General features: G+C 35.7%; 1 protein-coding gene across 1 annotated transcript in view; it reads right to left on the reverse strand.

Moving 5' to 3' along the window:
* LOC101900675 (low-density lipoprotein receptor-related protein 1B) overlaps positions 1–16,090 on the reverse strand; it is a 448,976-nt gene that overhangs the window by 33,492 nt on the left and 399,394 nt on the right. The window contains exons 4-8 of the mRNA XM_059128467.1: positions 11,174–11,299; positions 10,808–10,927; positions 4,020–4,262; positions 1,415–1,669; positions 677–836 (exon numbers count right to left, since the gene is read on the reverse strand). Of these exons, the coding sequence (XP_058984450.1) occupies positions 677–836; positions 1,415–1,669; positions 4,020–4,262; positions 10,808–10,927; positions 11,174–11,299 (904 nt within the window). The remainder of the gene's footprint in view (positions 1–676; positions 837–1,414; positions 1,670–4,019; positions 4,263–10,807; positions 10,928–11,173; positions 11,300–16,090) is intronic.

The following is a 16,090-nucleotide window of genomic DNA, read 5'->3' on the forward strand; positions in this document are numbered from 1 at the left end:
TAAAGGGATAAAGCCTGACCATTTTGCAACAACAAAATACTACGGTGTCCCGAACAAACAAGCCACACTGTTCCATTTTCGACCTAACTAAACTTACAGTCCGTTTTTGTAACAATATTTTTACATATAAAGTTTTTGTTAGCGGATCTGTCAGGACTACATTTTTTAAATGTTTTCTCAACATTTTTAAATTTTATTTTACAAATTTGTGACCAAATTTGCATTTATTGGGGCTGCTACAATCATCACAACTCCTAATGAAATTATATAAAAAATTAAGAAAATAATGGTTATGGAAACCCTGACATATCAAAGCTTTTCGGAAATGGACGAGAGTTTTTGTAACTTTTTTTTACAAAAATAGGCTATTAGAATTGTTATCAGTAATATTCCCGGAAACACAATATATCAAAAATGCAAGAATTTGAAGGAAAATTAATCCGATTCCAAAAAATGTCGAAGAGGGTGAACATGCCCTCCTTTTCTCTCTTTCTCTCTTTGGGTTACTTTGCGTTGTAAACTTTCCAAACGCCCATACACTTGCCTTTTATTTTTAGCTTTACTTTCAAAATCACCTAGATATATTATTAAATAACCGATTTTATTTGAGTTTCATATTTTCACCAAACTGATTACACCACCCTCCCCATTTGGCATGATTGTAAAAAAAACTTACCCTTTTGTTGGATCCAATACCAGCGATGATAGATTCAGAACATCCTTCAGTATAATGCTGCAATATTCCATTGTATTTGTGCACACAAATATAGAACCGGGCTCATTACCCAAAATATACCAATTGCCAGTTATCCAATCGAGACGTAATTTATCGATGGCTGCCAAAAATACAAAAAAAAAAAAAAAAATGAGTACAACAAATGAAGATAATACACATGCAACGATGATGACAGAGAATGAATGTTTCGAGGACGATGATGATGATGAATTCGATGACGATGACGACGACGAAGAGATGAAATTAATTCAGCATGGACAGCTAGCAGGATAACAAATAACAATGTCTCATTGTTATGAGCCACGTTCAGAAACAAACACACGTATACACACTGCGGACATATATGGGTTGCATTGGAACAGAAGGAGGAGCAGAAGGGGGTGGGAATGGGAAGGAGAGCAAAACAAAAAACCAGTTCACTGTGGCTAACACTGGACATGGCTTAAAGAGCACATCAATAATAAACGAAACGGGCGAAAGACAATGATGCGGCCAAATGACCATGTCCTTTTCATACAAATGTGTTTAAACTCTGGCCAAATATGTGTGTCAATCATATGACAATGGCGATGATGATGATGATGGGATTTGATGTGAGTTTGATTTTTACAAAAAAACAAATGAATGCGATTTTTTTCTAACTTCTAATGATGATGATAATGATTGGATGGTACTTACCATGTGTACTTGTAATTAGTTCCGGCAGCGGCAGTGCCCATGTTACATTCATATCATCGATGCGATAGCATTTCAATTCAGTTGTGGTCCATACACTAGCCTCGGCGGTGCACAGCGATCTATTGCGATGCCAAATCTCAATGGCTGAGATGTCCAGAGCATTAACAATGGCCAATGTGGTGCCATTATTTGGATCAATACGCCGTACATCCGTTTGTGTGATCAAAACTAATGAGGCTGGTTCATCTTTGGGAACTAGAAAGAAATGAAAAGGATACGGCATTGTTAAAGTTGGGGTAATTATGAAATGCAGGAAGGATTTTTAGGGTAAAAGGGTTGTTTAAAAAAAATCTGCAATCTGATGAGGATTGGTGGCTCTTTAAGAACTTATTTATCCATTTAATATTGTTTACGATTTTCCATTTAGAATGAGGATATTGAAAACAAGTTAAAAATTGTCGGTTTTATTCAAAAATTTGACCCTTTTATAGGGAGGTACCAAAAGGAATGGTCCGATTTCTACCATCTTCACAGCAGATCTTGGGTTAGTATAAGTAATGGGGTACTTGAAATATGAAGAGAAGCGGATGCCTATTTTGGATTTTATAATCGTTTAAGTTATTCAAAACTTTGACCCTTTGTGGGGGAGGTACCACGTGGAAAGCTCCGCTCTCTACCATCTTTATAACAGATCTTAAGTTGATAGAACTATTGAGATCTGCCAAGTCTGAATGGAACCGTATGCTTATTTTGGATTTTATGATCGCTTTGGTTATTCAAAACTTTGACCCTTTGTGGGGGAGGTACCAGAATGACTATCTTTACAACAGATCTAAGATGATAGAACTATTAAAATCTGAATGGAATCGGATATTAATTAAATTAAATATTTAAAATTTTGATCCTTTGTGGTGGAGGTACTTGATGGAGTGGACCGATATTGTCAATTTTCTAACCTGACCTAGCATTGATACAAATATTAAGATTTACGAAATTGGAGCAAATCGGATTTTCATTCTTAATCTGTACAGGGTGAGATGGAAAAACTACAACATCAGCAGAAATGGTTCGAAAAGTAAAGATGCGAATTGATCGAAACTCCCGTCGCAGTGGCCGAAAAATGGCTCGTGAGCTGAACATATCGCAATATTCCATTCGGCATATATTGAAAAATTAGCTCGGGGTAAAGCCATTGAAATTCCAAAAAGTGCACGAACTTACACCGCAACAGAAAAAAATAGACTTAAAAGCGCTAAAGAGTTGCTGACGAAAGTGGTGAACTGCCGAATTTCGTTTTCTCCAATGAGAAAACATTCGTCGTCCAGCAAACAAAATGATCGTGTTTACTTGCCAAAGAGGTCAGCTTAAAATGTGCAGCTTCGGTTGGCCACCAGAACTCAAGCGCCGGCCATGGTGATGGTGTGGGCTGCCATACCAGCTGATGGTTGCTCTCCGCTCGTATTAATCGACAGTGGCAAAAGAATAAATGCCGAATGGTTACAAAATGAGGTTTCTCGCTTCATTTCCAGCGCACAATGCCCACCAAAAATATCCGGATACCAATCCGTTGGACTATTGTGTCTGAAGTATTTTGGAAAGCAAGGTTGGAACTAAAAATACCAAAGTGTCAATCACCTCAAGCAAGCGCTTCGTCGGGAATGGGTCAAAATACCGCAGAGCAATATTCGGGTAGCGTGTGACGGTTTCATTGGCCGTTTGAAGGCCATAATTCGTGCCAAAGGTGACCAATTCGAACAAATCTAAACTTATTCAAAAAATTGATGCGATTTCCGACATTTTTTGCTTTCATTCAATGAAATTTAAAAAAGTAAAAATTGTGGCGTTTGACTTTGTTGCCGTTTTTTTATATCACCCTGTAAAATAAAATATTTTTTTTTTTTGAAAATATTGACTTTTGTGGGGAAGTACTAGAAGGAGTGGACCGATATTGTCTATCTCCGGACTCTATCTAAGTTTGATAATAATATTACGATGTACAAAGTTTGGACCAAATCGGATACTCCCTTCGAGTGTTATCATCAACAAGGCAGACAGACGGTCGCACAACTCTAGATCGACTCCAAATGTCCTGAAACGGATTTGGTCCAAAGAGACCTAGGGTCTAAAACCGTTATTTCGATGAGACACGTTTTTGTCGTATCAACTGATATATACCCTCCCTAGCCATATGGCTGAGGGTATAAACAAATTTTCAAGTTTTTAAAAAAAATCTGCAATCTTATGAGGATTGGTGGCTCTTTGGGAACATAAATTTCCATTGAAAATTGATTACAGATTTCCATCCAGAATAATTTTCCATTGAAAATTGATTACAGTTTTCCATCTCGGCAAAACTTTTCCACCAAAGTTATGCTCGTATGGTTGTCAATAATATTTCCGAAGACACTATCTACCTAAAATGAACCATTATACCAAAAACAAAAATTGTTACAAATGTTTTACATAAACATGACTTAAAGCTACAATACACCTCCCCCCCCACATTTTCCCCCATTTCAAAACTACAAACAATTTGTATTCGCGCATCACAACAAAACGCCAACAAGAACAGCAACAACTTTTTTCTCGCACAAACGGAACTTACCATTAATGGCATAACAGCGATTTTTCTGCTTGCTATAGCCCGGTGCACAGGAACATTCATAGGAGCCGGGTGTATTATGACACTGATGATCGCATATACCCTCGATGGTGCATTCGTCGAAGTCCGTGCATTGCGTTCCATTGACAGGCATTTGTCCGGGTGCACAATAACATGTTGGACCTTGGGGTGTCAACTTGCAGTTGAATGAACATTTTAAGGTACTGCATTCGGCGTCTTGTTTATCTGTGTGTGAAGGGAAGAAGAAAGAGATTGGTTGGTTGGTTGAATGGTTTCGAAACGTAAACAGGCAATCGGAGTTATAAAAGAAAAAAGAGAATAAAAACAACAATAAACATAATATTCAATACACACACACACACACATATACACTGGTGGCCAAAACTAAAGCAACTGAAATTACAAGGAGAATGAATGCCCTGTAACTTTTTCAAAAATTAAGAAAATCAGAAAGTTTTTCTTGTTTTAAATTAGGTACTTTATTCACTTTTTAAAAACCTAAAACATAAAACCAAAATTCATTTTTATATAAAAAATAATGTTAGGTAAAGTCAATTAACCCGATTTTGACTTGGACAAAACAAAAGCAACTCTGTTGTACATTCATATAACCGCTACAATTTCAGTTGTTTTTACTGTGATATTTATCGCTTTTTGCTTCCTTCGACAATTTCGCTTGTCATAAATCCTTTTTGAGAATTTTTTTACAACGGTATGTGTTTTTCTTTCCGTTTTTTAAGTACTGCCCAAAAAAAATTTTAAAAATGGCTAGAAGCAAATGCAGTACCTGAATAAAACATCAAACTATCATTGACTATCCAAACAACAGATCACAGAAAATGATTTCCGAGAAATATTTCATAAATATTTATGTGATTTCATGATTATTTCTGTATACTAAGTCGGTTTTTTTAAACTGGATCAGTCTATAACGGATGAAGGCCGTGAAAAACTTCAGCCCGTACTGATCCACAAACTGTGGGAGAAATAAAAAACAGCTATTTAAGAGTTCAACTGGATTGGTGAGAGAGCAATCATTGGATATAAGCTCGAGATCAGTGCGTAGACGAGTAGTGGCAGCTGGTCTGCATGCCCGTAAGACATCAAAAAACCATTTATATCTGAAAAAATCAAAAAGGCTTTCGGAAACGATAATATTAAGTGGAATCAAGCTCAATGGACAAACATTATTTCTGGGATGAGTCTACGTTTAATATTAAAGGCTCAGACGTGAAAAACTTTACGGTGAGAAGACCAAAAAATGAAGGACTCAAGCCTAAGTGTTGCAAAGGTACAGTGAAGCAAGAGGGGGGGTCAAAAATGGCGTGGCGCTGTTTTTCTTTCTATGGACTTGGGCCTATCCATAAAATAAAGGAAGTTGTGGATCGGTTTGTTTACAAAGATGTGTTGGACATCACGTTGTTCCCTTACGCTGAATAAAATATTTGGCTGATTTGGGTGTTTCAGCATGACAATGACCCCAAACTTGTATCAAAACTTGTCAAATATTGGTTGCGGAAGTTAAAAATTGATGTTTTGTTATGGCCGGCACAATCACCTGACCTAAACTCCATAGAAAACCTTGGGAGTATCGTAGATAGGAAGATCAAGCGAGATTCGGAAATAAATAAGCACAATATTTTCTAAAGAATTCGGGGAATTTTTAAAATAAAAAATCAAAAGTTGCTTTAGTTTTGACCAAGCAAAAATTGGGTCATTTCAGTTTTCCACATATTATTTTTCGTTCAAAATTATGTTTGTATTTTTATTTTTAGTTTCTTAAAAGTGAATTAAACCCCTCATTTAAAACTGGAAAAATAATTACGATTTGTTTATTTTTATAAAAGTTACAGGACATTTATCGTCTTTGCGATTTAAGTTGCTTTAGTTTTGGCCACAAGTGTATATACGAATGTCTACATGTTGTAATAATAAAAACATGATTTTCTGTTTTTGGAACGGAAATAAAGTTATGGTGTTTATGATACAGAAACATATTGTGTTGTTCGTTAGTATTTCCGTTACCAAGCGAAAATAGTGTGCGTTGCTAAAATTTGTCAGTGTAAAATGGCAAATCTAAATTGTGACAATCCTGTTAAGTTGTCTCTTATTTTCTTTTGAAATTACATGAATTTCAAATAAATGGCGTCAGAAAAACAATGGATCCAATATTATATTTATTTATATGTATGGAGAGTAAGACATATTTTAATTAACAAAAAGAAAATAAATAAATAAACAAATAAATAAAAAATATATAATTTTTAATGAGGGAATACAAGAAGCATAAAATGTTCTTCCACTAATCTATTTACATTAATAAAAGAGTAAAGTAATTGACTGACTGACTTAACGATTCATCAACGTCAATGCGGCTGGAGCTATGAATCTTGAAATTTTGGGTGAGGGTCACTCTTGGTCCAAACGAGTCACATAAGGCTGGGTTTTTGGAAATTCGAACGAAAAGTATTAAAAGGTAATAAATATGCTACCATTTGGATTTGAAGAAGTAGTAGAGCTATAACTTCTAAATTTTAAATGAGGGCCACAGATAAACTGTATGATAGATGTCCAAAAGGTTTTTTTGAAATTCGCACTATAAGTATACGAAAAGTACTAAAATGTACTACATTTGTTAACATTTCATATCAAGTTAACGGTTAGAGCTAAAAGCTTGAAATTTGGAATGGGAATCAAGGTTAAGGAGTAGGAGTTGAAAGTATGTACTAATGTACACGAAAAGAACTAAATAGAACTAAATAGAGTTGGAATCCTGAAATTTGAAATTAAAATTACTGGCGGAGTGTAGGATTGAGATATGGAGGTAGTTTTCGAGATTTGTACTTATGTGCACGAAAAGTAGTAAATGGTACTAAGTTTGATACAATTTCGATTTGGGTGAACCGATAGAGGTGGAATCCTAACATTTTGAAATAAGATTACTATTACATTGTAGAACTGAGGATTGTATATGGTTCCAAATTTGGCACAATTTAAATTGTGGATGAACCAGTGGAGTTGGAACCCTGAAATTTTTGTAATAAGATTACTATTGCATTCTAGGGCTGAAGTGTGTAGGTAGTTTTGAAAGTTCGTACTTATGTTTACTAAGTGGTACTAAATTTGCTACAATTTTGATTTGGGTGAACCAATAGGGGTGGTATCCTGAAAATTGTAAATAAGATTACTGTCGGAGTGTAGGATTGAGATATGTAGGTAGTGTTGGAAATTTGTACGTTTATGTACTAAATAAAGTACTATTTTTATTTAGACGAACCAATAGGGGTGGAATACTAAAATTTTAAACTGGGATTACTGTGGGAGTGTTGGATTGGGATGTGGATATAGTTTTGGAAATTGTACTTATATGTACCGAAATATACTAAATTTAGTACAATTTGGATTTGTGTGAACCCATGGAGCTGGAATCCTGAAATTTGAAAAAAAATTCTATTGGACTGTATGATGTAGGAAGTTATGAGAATTTGTAATTAAGTGTACTAAATTGTACTGAATTTGGAACAACTTGGATTTGGGTGAACCAATAGAGCTGATGTCCTGAAAATAAATAAGATTACTGTCGGAGTGTAGGGTTGATATGTAGGTAGTTTTGGAAATTTGCACTTATATGTACTAAAATGTACTTAATAAAGTATAATTTGTATTTATGCGAACCAGCAAAATTTGGAATTGGGATTACTGTGGAAGTGTAGCATTGTGGTCTGTATGAAGTTTTGAAAATTTGTAATTGTGTATATAATGGTACTAAATTTGGTACAAACTATAATTTGATGAACCGATGGAGCTTGATTTCTGAAATTATGAATGAGATGCACCTAAGGGTTATTAAAAAGAGGTAAAAGCTGCAACTGTGTATAGAGGTCCTTGTTGGTGATTCGGACATTAAGATTACAAAAAGTGATAAAATGGTACTACATTTCAAAAAAGGTACCATTTGGTATTGGAGTCCCTGTTGGTAGTAGGATCGTCATAAAAAGGTGGTTTTAGAAATGTGTACTACAAGTGCACGAAAAGTACTATATTTGGTGCAATTTGGTTTTGGGTTAACATATAGTGCTTGAAATCTGAATTTTGGTCATAGGGTTGCTGTTGTTGGGTGTGTAACCTGAATATATGGAGCTGGTTTTGGAGATGTGTGGTATAATTGAAAGAAAATTACTAAATTGTACAGAATTTGGGGTTGGTTGAACGAACGGTTCGAGATAATGTTCTGAAATTTTGATATTTAAATTACTGATCATATCTGTGGTTGAGATTTGGCGGTGGTATGGACTGGGTGAAGAGATAGGGCTGGAATCCTCAAATTTGCTTTTAAGGTTTCTGTTGGTATCTGGAATTGAGATATGGGGATGGTTTGGGGAATGTGTACTATACTTGTACGAAAATTACTAAATTTGGTATTTGGTAAAGGAATAGAGCTGAAATCCTGAAATTTGATATAGATGTCACTGTTGGTGTCTGTGGTTGGGAAAATAAGCTGGTTTTGGATATACGTACTATAATTGTACTAAATATTACTAAATTTGGTAATGGGGTAAATTAATGAGCTGTTATCCTTAAATTTGATATTAAGGTCATTGTTGGTATCTGAGGTTGAGATATGGATTTTTTTGAATTTTTTTTTTTGAAAATGTGTACTATTTTTGTACGAAAATTACTTAATTGTACTAAATTTAGTATTGGGTGAAGGTATATATTTAGGTCACTGTTGGTGCCTGTGGTTAAGAAAAGTAGCTGGTATTGAACACGTGTAATATAATTGTACTAAATAGTACTAAATTTAGTAATGGGGTAAATTAAAGCCATTGAAATTCCAAAAATTGCAAGAACTTATACCGCAAGAAAAAGAAAATAGACTTAAAAGAGCTAAAGAGTTGCTTCGCTTGGCCGAAAGTGGTGAATTGCCGAATTTGGTTTTCTCCGATGAGAAAATATGCGTTGCCAAAGGGGTCAGCTGAAAATGTGCACATTAAGTTGGCCACCCGAACTCAAGTGCCGGCCATGGTGATGGTGTGGGCCGTCATAACAGCCGATGGTCGCTCTCCGCTCGTATTAATCGACCGTCAGAATAAATGCCGAGTATTATCGTGAAAATATTCTGGAGGGTGTATTAAAGCCTTGAGCACACAAACATTTTAGCAGCAGACATTCCAACAGGACAGAATGGTTACAAAATGAGGTTCCCCTCTTCATTTCCAGCGCACAAGAGCCACCAAAATCTCCTGATACCAATCCGTTGGACTATTCACCAGGAATGGGTCAAAATACCGCAGAGCAACATTCGGGCAGCGTGTGACGATTTCATTGGTTATAATTCGTTCGAAGGCCATAATTCGTGCCAAAGGTGACCAAATCGAACAAATCAAAACTTATTCTAAAATTTGGTGCTATTTCCGATATTTTTTGCTTTCATTCAATAAAATTACAAAAAAAATGTAAAAATTATGGAGTTTGACTTTGTTGCATTTTTTTTATCTCACCCTGTAATTATAAAATCAGTTGTTCTTAAATCCCTAAAACTTGGGACTTGGGATACCGCACTTATATCTGTTTGCTGGGAGTTTCTAAAAAACGCTACATATCTGCTGTTTCGTATCAGTAGAGACCTTGTCAAATTTGTCAAAGAAACCCTGTCAAATTTGAAGATTCTCTCCCAAAAAATGGAAAATAAATAATAAAGGGTGATTTTTAGCTATTATCTTTTTGCTAACAACTGGTTCAAAATTGCATTTTTCGGCATTAAACGACCAACATGCTTTCGTAGAGTGCGAAGTAATGAAAATAGCGCTACACTATTTGAAAGTGTTAATAATGGCTATCAATTATCGATTCATTGGCGTTAGCAATAATTGGACCTCTGTTACTCATGATCGTGGAAATTATTTCCAAAGGATTTAGGTGTGAAGCCTTTCAATAAAACACGAACCTGGTGCAAGAACTGAAGCCGAAGAACCTACTGTAACGTAGAATATTAGATTAATGGGCTCTTGGGTAGTTAGCCGAAGACTTTTGAGATAACGGTTGAAATGTTGGAATGAGTATGCCGAAATTGGACTAAGTGGCTGAACCATTTAAGACACTATCGCGATCAATATTATACATGAAATAATCTTCAAACATTAAATTATATGGAGCATATTATCAATTTAATCTTTCCTACAGCTCTTAAAAAATTTCCCGAATCTAGCCTTCGGCTTTTTTCCGGACCTTGATGATGCATTCAGTCATCTTTTACAATTTTTCGAAAATAGATATATGCTTTAAATATCTAGTGGTGAGGAAAAATATCAATTACTTCTACCCGAGTTCGTGCCACATCCACCAAAAAGTGGCTGCATCATCGATTTGTTCACCAACACATTTTTATTAAAAAAAACACCTTCCATCCCAAATTTTGCCAACGGACATTGCATTCACACTCCTGAGTAAATATGGCAAGAAAGAATAAATACTATTTCGAATTTTTAACATATGGATAAACTTCGCGGTGTGGAAAATTTTCACATTTGTATTCCCGATATTATTTCACGTTTCGCCCCCCAGCCCCCAAGTTTGTGGCATACCGATTGCCTCTGGGGGGATGATGCAAAAAAAAAAAAAAGGAATGAATTGCATATTTTCCGAAGCAAATATGCAAAAGAGTATTGAACAAACTTACTGCATACATGTGTACATAGATGTGTGTGTGTGTGAGAGAGAGAGAGTTTTTATATAGACAAAAGAAAAATACAGATGCAAGTTCTACATACCACATTTAAGTTCATCGTTATCACAATCCCAATAGCCATCACAGAACTTGGATATATCCAGACAAACGCCATTGCCGCATTCTCTTTGATATGAAAGGCACTTTAGAGCATCCGAAGGACCTGAAATAATAATAAAGCAAACAAAGAAGCAAAAATAGCAATAAAACAATGGTCGAGGGAACACAGTTTGGGGTTATAACCATCAGCCAAGCCAACAAGTCATCGATGCATTCCGACACAAACTAACCAATCAGTCAGTTAATCCTTCTGACATTCTTGGTCACTCTGAACGGACATCGGTTCGAAAAATGTGTACGTGTGCATGTGGGTGTGTGAGGCTATGACACAACGACATTATGAACTTACAATTAATTTCATCGGATGTATCCGATTCGCCACAATCAAATTCGCCATCGCATACCCAATTGTTGGGTATGCATTTATGACTTGTCGTACAACGGAACTGTCCTTCATTGCATTTAACGGCATTGGCTGTAAAGAGAACAAAAAACAAACACATACAGAAAGGTTAATAACTTCAGAATCAGCAAAAAACAACAACAACTCACAACAACAATATTGAAAAAGCTAAATAAATATATTTGTACGTATGTTTGCTTTAGCAAATAGCTAATATCCTTAATCTCTAATTATCTAATTGACTTTTAAATGTGTTTGGCAATAGAGAGAAAGAAATAAAAAAACAGAACCAAGAGAAGAAGGAGCAAACTGTTCTCTATTCAGAAACATTCAATTGCAGCAGACACAGAAGTGCCGTTTGGATGCCCATTGCAACAAGCAACCACTTTAGCAGTTGTATGAACTGCTGTTTTTTTTAAGCGGAAACGGAAACTAAAGCCAGCTAAACACAAAAATACCAAGCCATGAAGCCAGCTAGCTAACTGCCCGAAGAGCAAAATAAAGCTAAAAATAAAAAAACAGCGAACCCAGTACAATTTGCAAATTACTTTAAATGTGCTCCATGTTTATATATGCAAAATAGTAATTTTAACAAACTAAAGGATACCCTAATAGAGCGAAGTTTTATTTTCAATTTAATGGGGTGGAAATGGAAATTTTTATGTATATTTATTATCGAAGCAGTCATTTCAGATACAAAAAAAAAATATTTAAATGGAATTCCATACATACTTTGGGGAATTGAAATCGGGCACTTCGGAGAAAAGTAATTATTGATTTCACTTTTTTTGGCTTGAATTCATCAGAACATTTTAGAATATTTTAAGATTTTTTTTCGATTAATCTCGTATTAATCTGATATTGTCTTTTCTAAATATCCCCATAATTTTTTTTTTAATATTAATGCTAATAGCTCCATTTTTTAGGTTTGTTGTTTTTATCAGCTATCTGAAAAAATGCTTTGATGCCATTTTCGAGATTTAATATTTAAAATACATTTTTGAATATGATTGGCCACATGGCTACTCTCTCAATTTTTTTTTTATATTCCTATGTCGAAATGGTATTCGAAAAAAAATATTATTTTGAGTTTTTAACAAGCAAAAAAGCAGTAAGTTCGGCCGGGCCGAACTTTGAATACCCTCCACCATTTGGAATGAATTAGAAAATTTTCAAAAAAATAAAATCTAATTCTGTTAAAATCTTTAAAATACCTAATATCGGAAGCTTCCGATATATGGTAAGATATACGATATTGTGGACCTATATAGACAAATCTATGTCTGGGGGTAAAGTACTCAAATCATCAAAATACCGAATATCGGGGGTACCGTTATATGGGGGCTATACGATATCGTGGACCTATATAGACGATCCTCTTCCAAGGGATAAAGTACCCACAAGGAACTTCTTGTGTGGATTTTCAGACAATTCCGTTGAAAAATGTGGGTAAAATAATCAAAATACCGAATATCGGGGGTACCGTTATATGGGGGCTACACGATATCGTGGACCGATATAGCCCATCTTCGAACTTGACCTGCCTGCATACAAAAGAGAGAGAGAGAGAGGACAGACGGACGGACAGGGCTAAATCGTCTTAGAATTTTACGCTGATTAAGAATATTTATACTTTGTTGGGTCTAAAATGATTATTTCGATGAGTTACTAACGGAATGACGAACTTAATATACCCTCCATACTATGTATGGTGGAGGGTATAAAAATTTGGTTACCAAATTTGGGTACCGACATTTGTTAGATAGCCCAAGGACTTGTGATGGGACGCAAAGATTTTACTGTCTTTTATCAGATGGCAGATCAAGTCAAGATGGGCATTATTGGACTACGACATCATGCAGCCCATATTAAATGGTACACCCAAATATCCCCTATTTTAAATTTTACGAACTTATTTGAAATTGGAACTTGAACATAGTAATGAGTAATTATTCTTTTGGTAGAAAATTGCCTACATAGCTCCTTCGGTACCTACCGATATCCCGTATTGTAATAAACATTACCATAGTTCTCCACTACTAAACAAACGCTGTTTTTAGAAAAACAACAATAATGGGATTAAACCTGACCATTTTGAAACAACAAAGTAATAATTTGAAATGGACTTGTCTAAAACTCAAAATGTGAATTCCCTAAACATAAATCTGTCTGCAAGAATATTTTAAAATAGTTCCAAATTAGCACATAGCTCCCACTCGAATTGGATATGTGAAGTTATATAAAGGTATTAATCCCTCTGGCAGAAAATTGTCTTTGTGGGTCCAAATTTTCTTATATATCCCAAATAACGGTATTTTTTCGATTTTAGACAGATTTTTAATAAAATTGTTTGCAATAGATATATAACAATAATATCAAATCTCATCGGCTTTCTTTTTCTGATGATGGAAAACGAATATAAGGGATATAACATTTGTATATTAATATGAATACACAATTTGATATAGTTTGGCACTGCAGATTGTAAAGGCCCACGATTAGAATTCATAGTTTTAAGTATTGAAGTTTGTATTCGCATCGAAAAAAGTGTAAAGGTCTTTGCATATACAGGGTGAGATGAAAAAACTGCAACAAACTTCAGACTGCTGTCATTCCTAAGTCCGATAGCTGTTAAAATGATTCCAGTGACAGCTTATTGTATTGTTTTCAAGCGTACTAAAGCATTTTGGTGAAAATTTTCCAGAAAAGAAGTTATTCGTGATGGAATTCAAGCGTGATAGTGTGATTTCTTAATATTTGGCTGGCTGACCACAAGTGGCTATCGTTAGAGCACTCTAGCATTTAAATGTGAATAAATCTTTTGTGTATCGTACCATCGCTCGTTACCGTGATACTGGTAGCATAGTCCGACATATGTCAACGAAGTGGACGGAAGAAAACAGCAGAAATGGTTCGAAAAGTAAAGAAGCGACTTGATCGAAACCGTCGTCGCAGTGGCCGAAAAATGGCTCGTGAGCTAAACATATCGCACAATTCCATTTGGCAAATATTAAAAAATGAGCTCGGGCTAAAGCCATTGAAATACCAAAAAGTGCAAAAACTTACAACGCAACTGAAATAAAATAGATCCAAAAGAGCTAAAGTGTTGCTTCGCTTGACCGAAAGTGATTAACGGCCGAATTTGGTTTTCTCCGCTAAGAAAACATCGGTTGTCCAGAAGTTTGTAAACAAACGAAATTATCGTGTTTACTTGCCAAAGAGATGCACCTTCGGTTGGCCACCAGAACACAAGCGCCGGCCATGGTGATGGTGTGGGCCGCCATAAAAGCCGATGGTCGCTCTGCGCTCGTATTAATCGACCTTGACATCAGAATAAATGCTGAATATTATCACGAAAATATTCTGGAGGGTGTATTAAAGCCTTGGACACGCAAACAAAGGCCTTAACTCGTGCCAAAGTTGACCAATTCGAACAAATCTAAAGTTATTCTAAAATTGCATGCTATTTCCGACAGTTTTTGCTTTTAAAACAAATGTAAAATTTGTGGCGTTTGACTTTGTTGCAGTGTTTTATCTCACCCTGTATATGGTGAACAATAACCGTAAAATGAAGATGTATATCGAAAGTATATAAAAATCTGAACCGATATCGAAAATTGGCAAAGGTATTTCCCAGCTGTGTCTAATGTCCGGTATAAAATATGTTTGTTGTGGAGTGCATATTCCGCATGTGAGGGACTTGAACAAATATTTGGATGAAACAAATGTATGGGGGCTATAGCTATATCTGAACCGATTTCACGGAATTTGATGTACTTGCTTCTAGACTGAATTTGGTCGGCTCTTCTGAAATTCGGGTCATTTGGACTGATATTGGCCATTTGATGCACAATTAAGCCCGTTTCAAGACATTTGGAGTCGATCTAGAGATGAAAGTCCGTTTGCCTCTCTCTTTGTCTGTCTGGCTGGCTGGTGCGCACGATAATTCTCGAAGGGTGTCTAAACTTGGTACGTCGTAATGTTATTATCAAAGTTAGATCGAGAACTTCTTGTGGTACCTCAACCACAAAAGTTCGAAATTTCCAAAAAAATATTTTGGTGCGCAGAAAGAGAATGGATAATCCGATATTGCTGTAACCTTGCAAATCCTAATATTTCCAACGGTGCTAGTCCAGGCGAGAAAATGGGCAACCGACCGATGGGACCGATGTCCACTCCTTCTGATATCACAAAGGTAAAAGTTTTGTATAACCAAAAGATTATAAAATCCGAAAAAACATCCGGTTCTCTTCACATTTCACACATCCCATCCCACATCCCATTTCTACTACGAAAAGATCTGCTCTTAAGATGGGATATATATCGGTCCACTCCTTCTGGTACATCTCCCACAAAGGCTCCATTCAGACTTGGTAAATCTCAATATTTTCGTCAACACAAGATCTGTTATAAAGTTGGTAGAGATCGGACCATTTCTTCGTGTACCTCCCCCACATAGGGTTCAAGTTTTTAAAAACATAAATGTTTTTCTTTTTTTATCACTTCCACCTCATGTCATTTGCTATGAAACCATTCAAAACAGAACACTGCTACTTAAGGGGTGCATGCATGTTCATGCAAGCATATTAGGGAGATATCATTCCAAAGAACACTCCTTATGCGGAAGGAAGCATTCTCGCTGGACAGTATATAATGGCGAAATAGAATAGGAGAAAAAGAAAAACCTGAATAAAAATAAGGTTCCTTTGCTTATTTAAAATTCAAATTAATTTCAAGCAAAGAATGAATAAAATCCAGAACAAAAGCCAACCGGTGGTAGCTGCTGGAGATACGTTAGACCGACTGCAAATGATGGAAGGAAGCATGGCTACTAAGGTTAGTATGTGTTAAGTGGTTGTTGGT

Source organism: Musca domestica, unplaced genomic scaffold (assembly GCF_030504385.1).
Source record: "Musca domestica strain aabys unplaced genomic scaffold, Musca_domestica.polishedcontigs.V.1.1 50, whole genome shotgun sequence".
Taxonomy (NCBI): Eukaryota; Metazoa; Arthropoda; class Insecta; order Diptera; family Muscidae; genus Musca; species Musca domestica.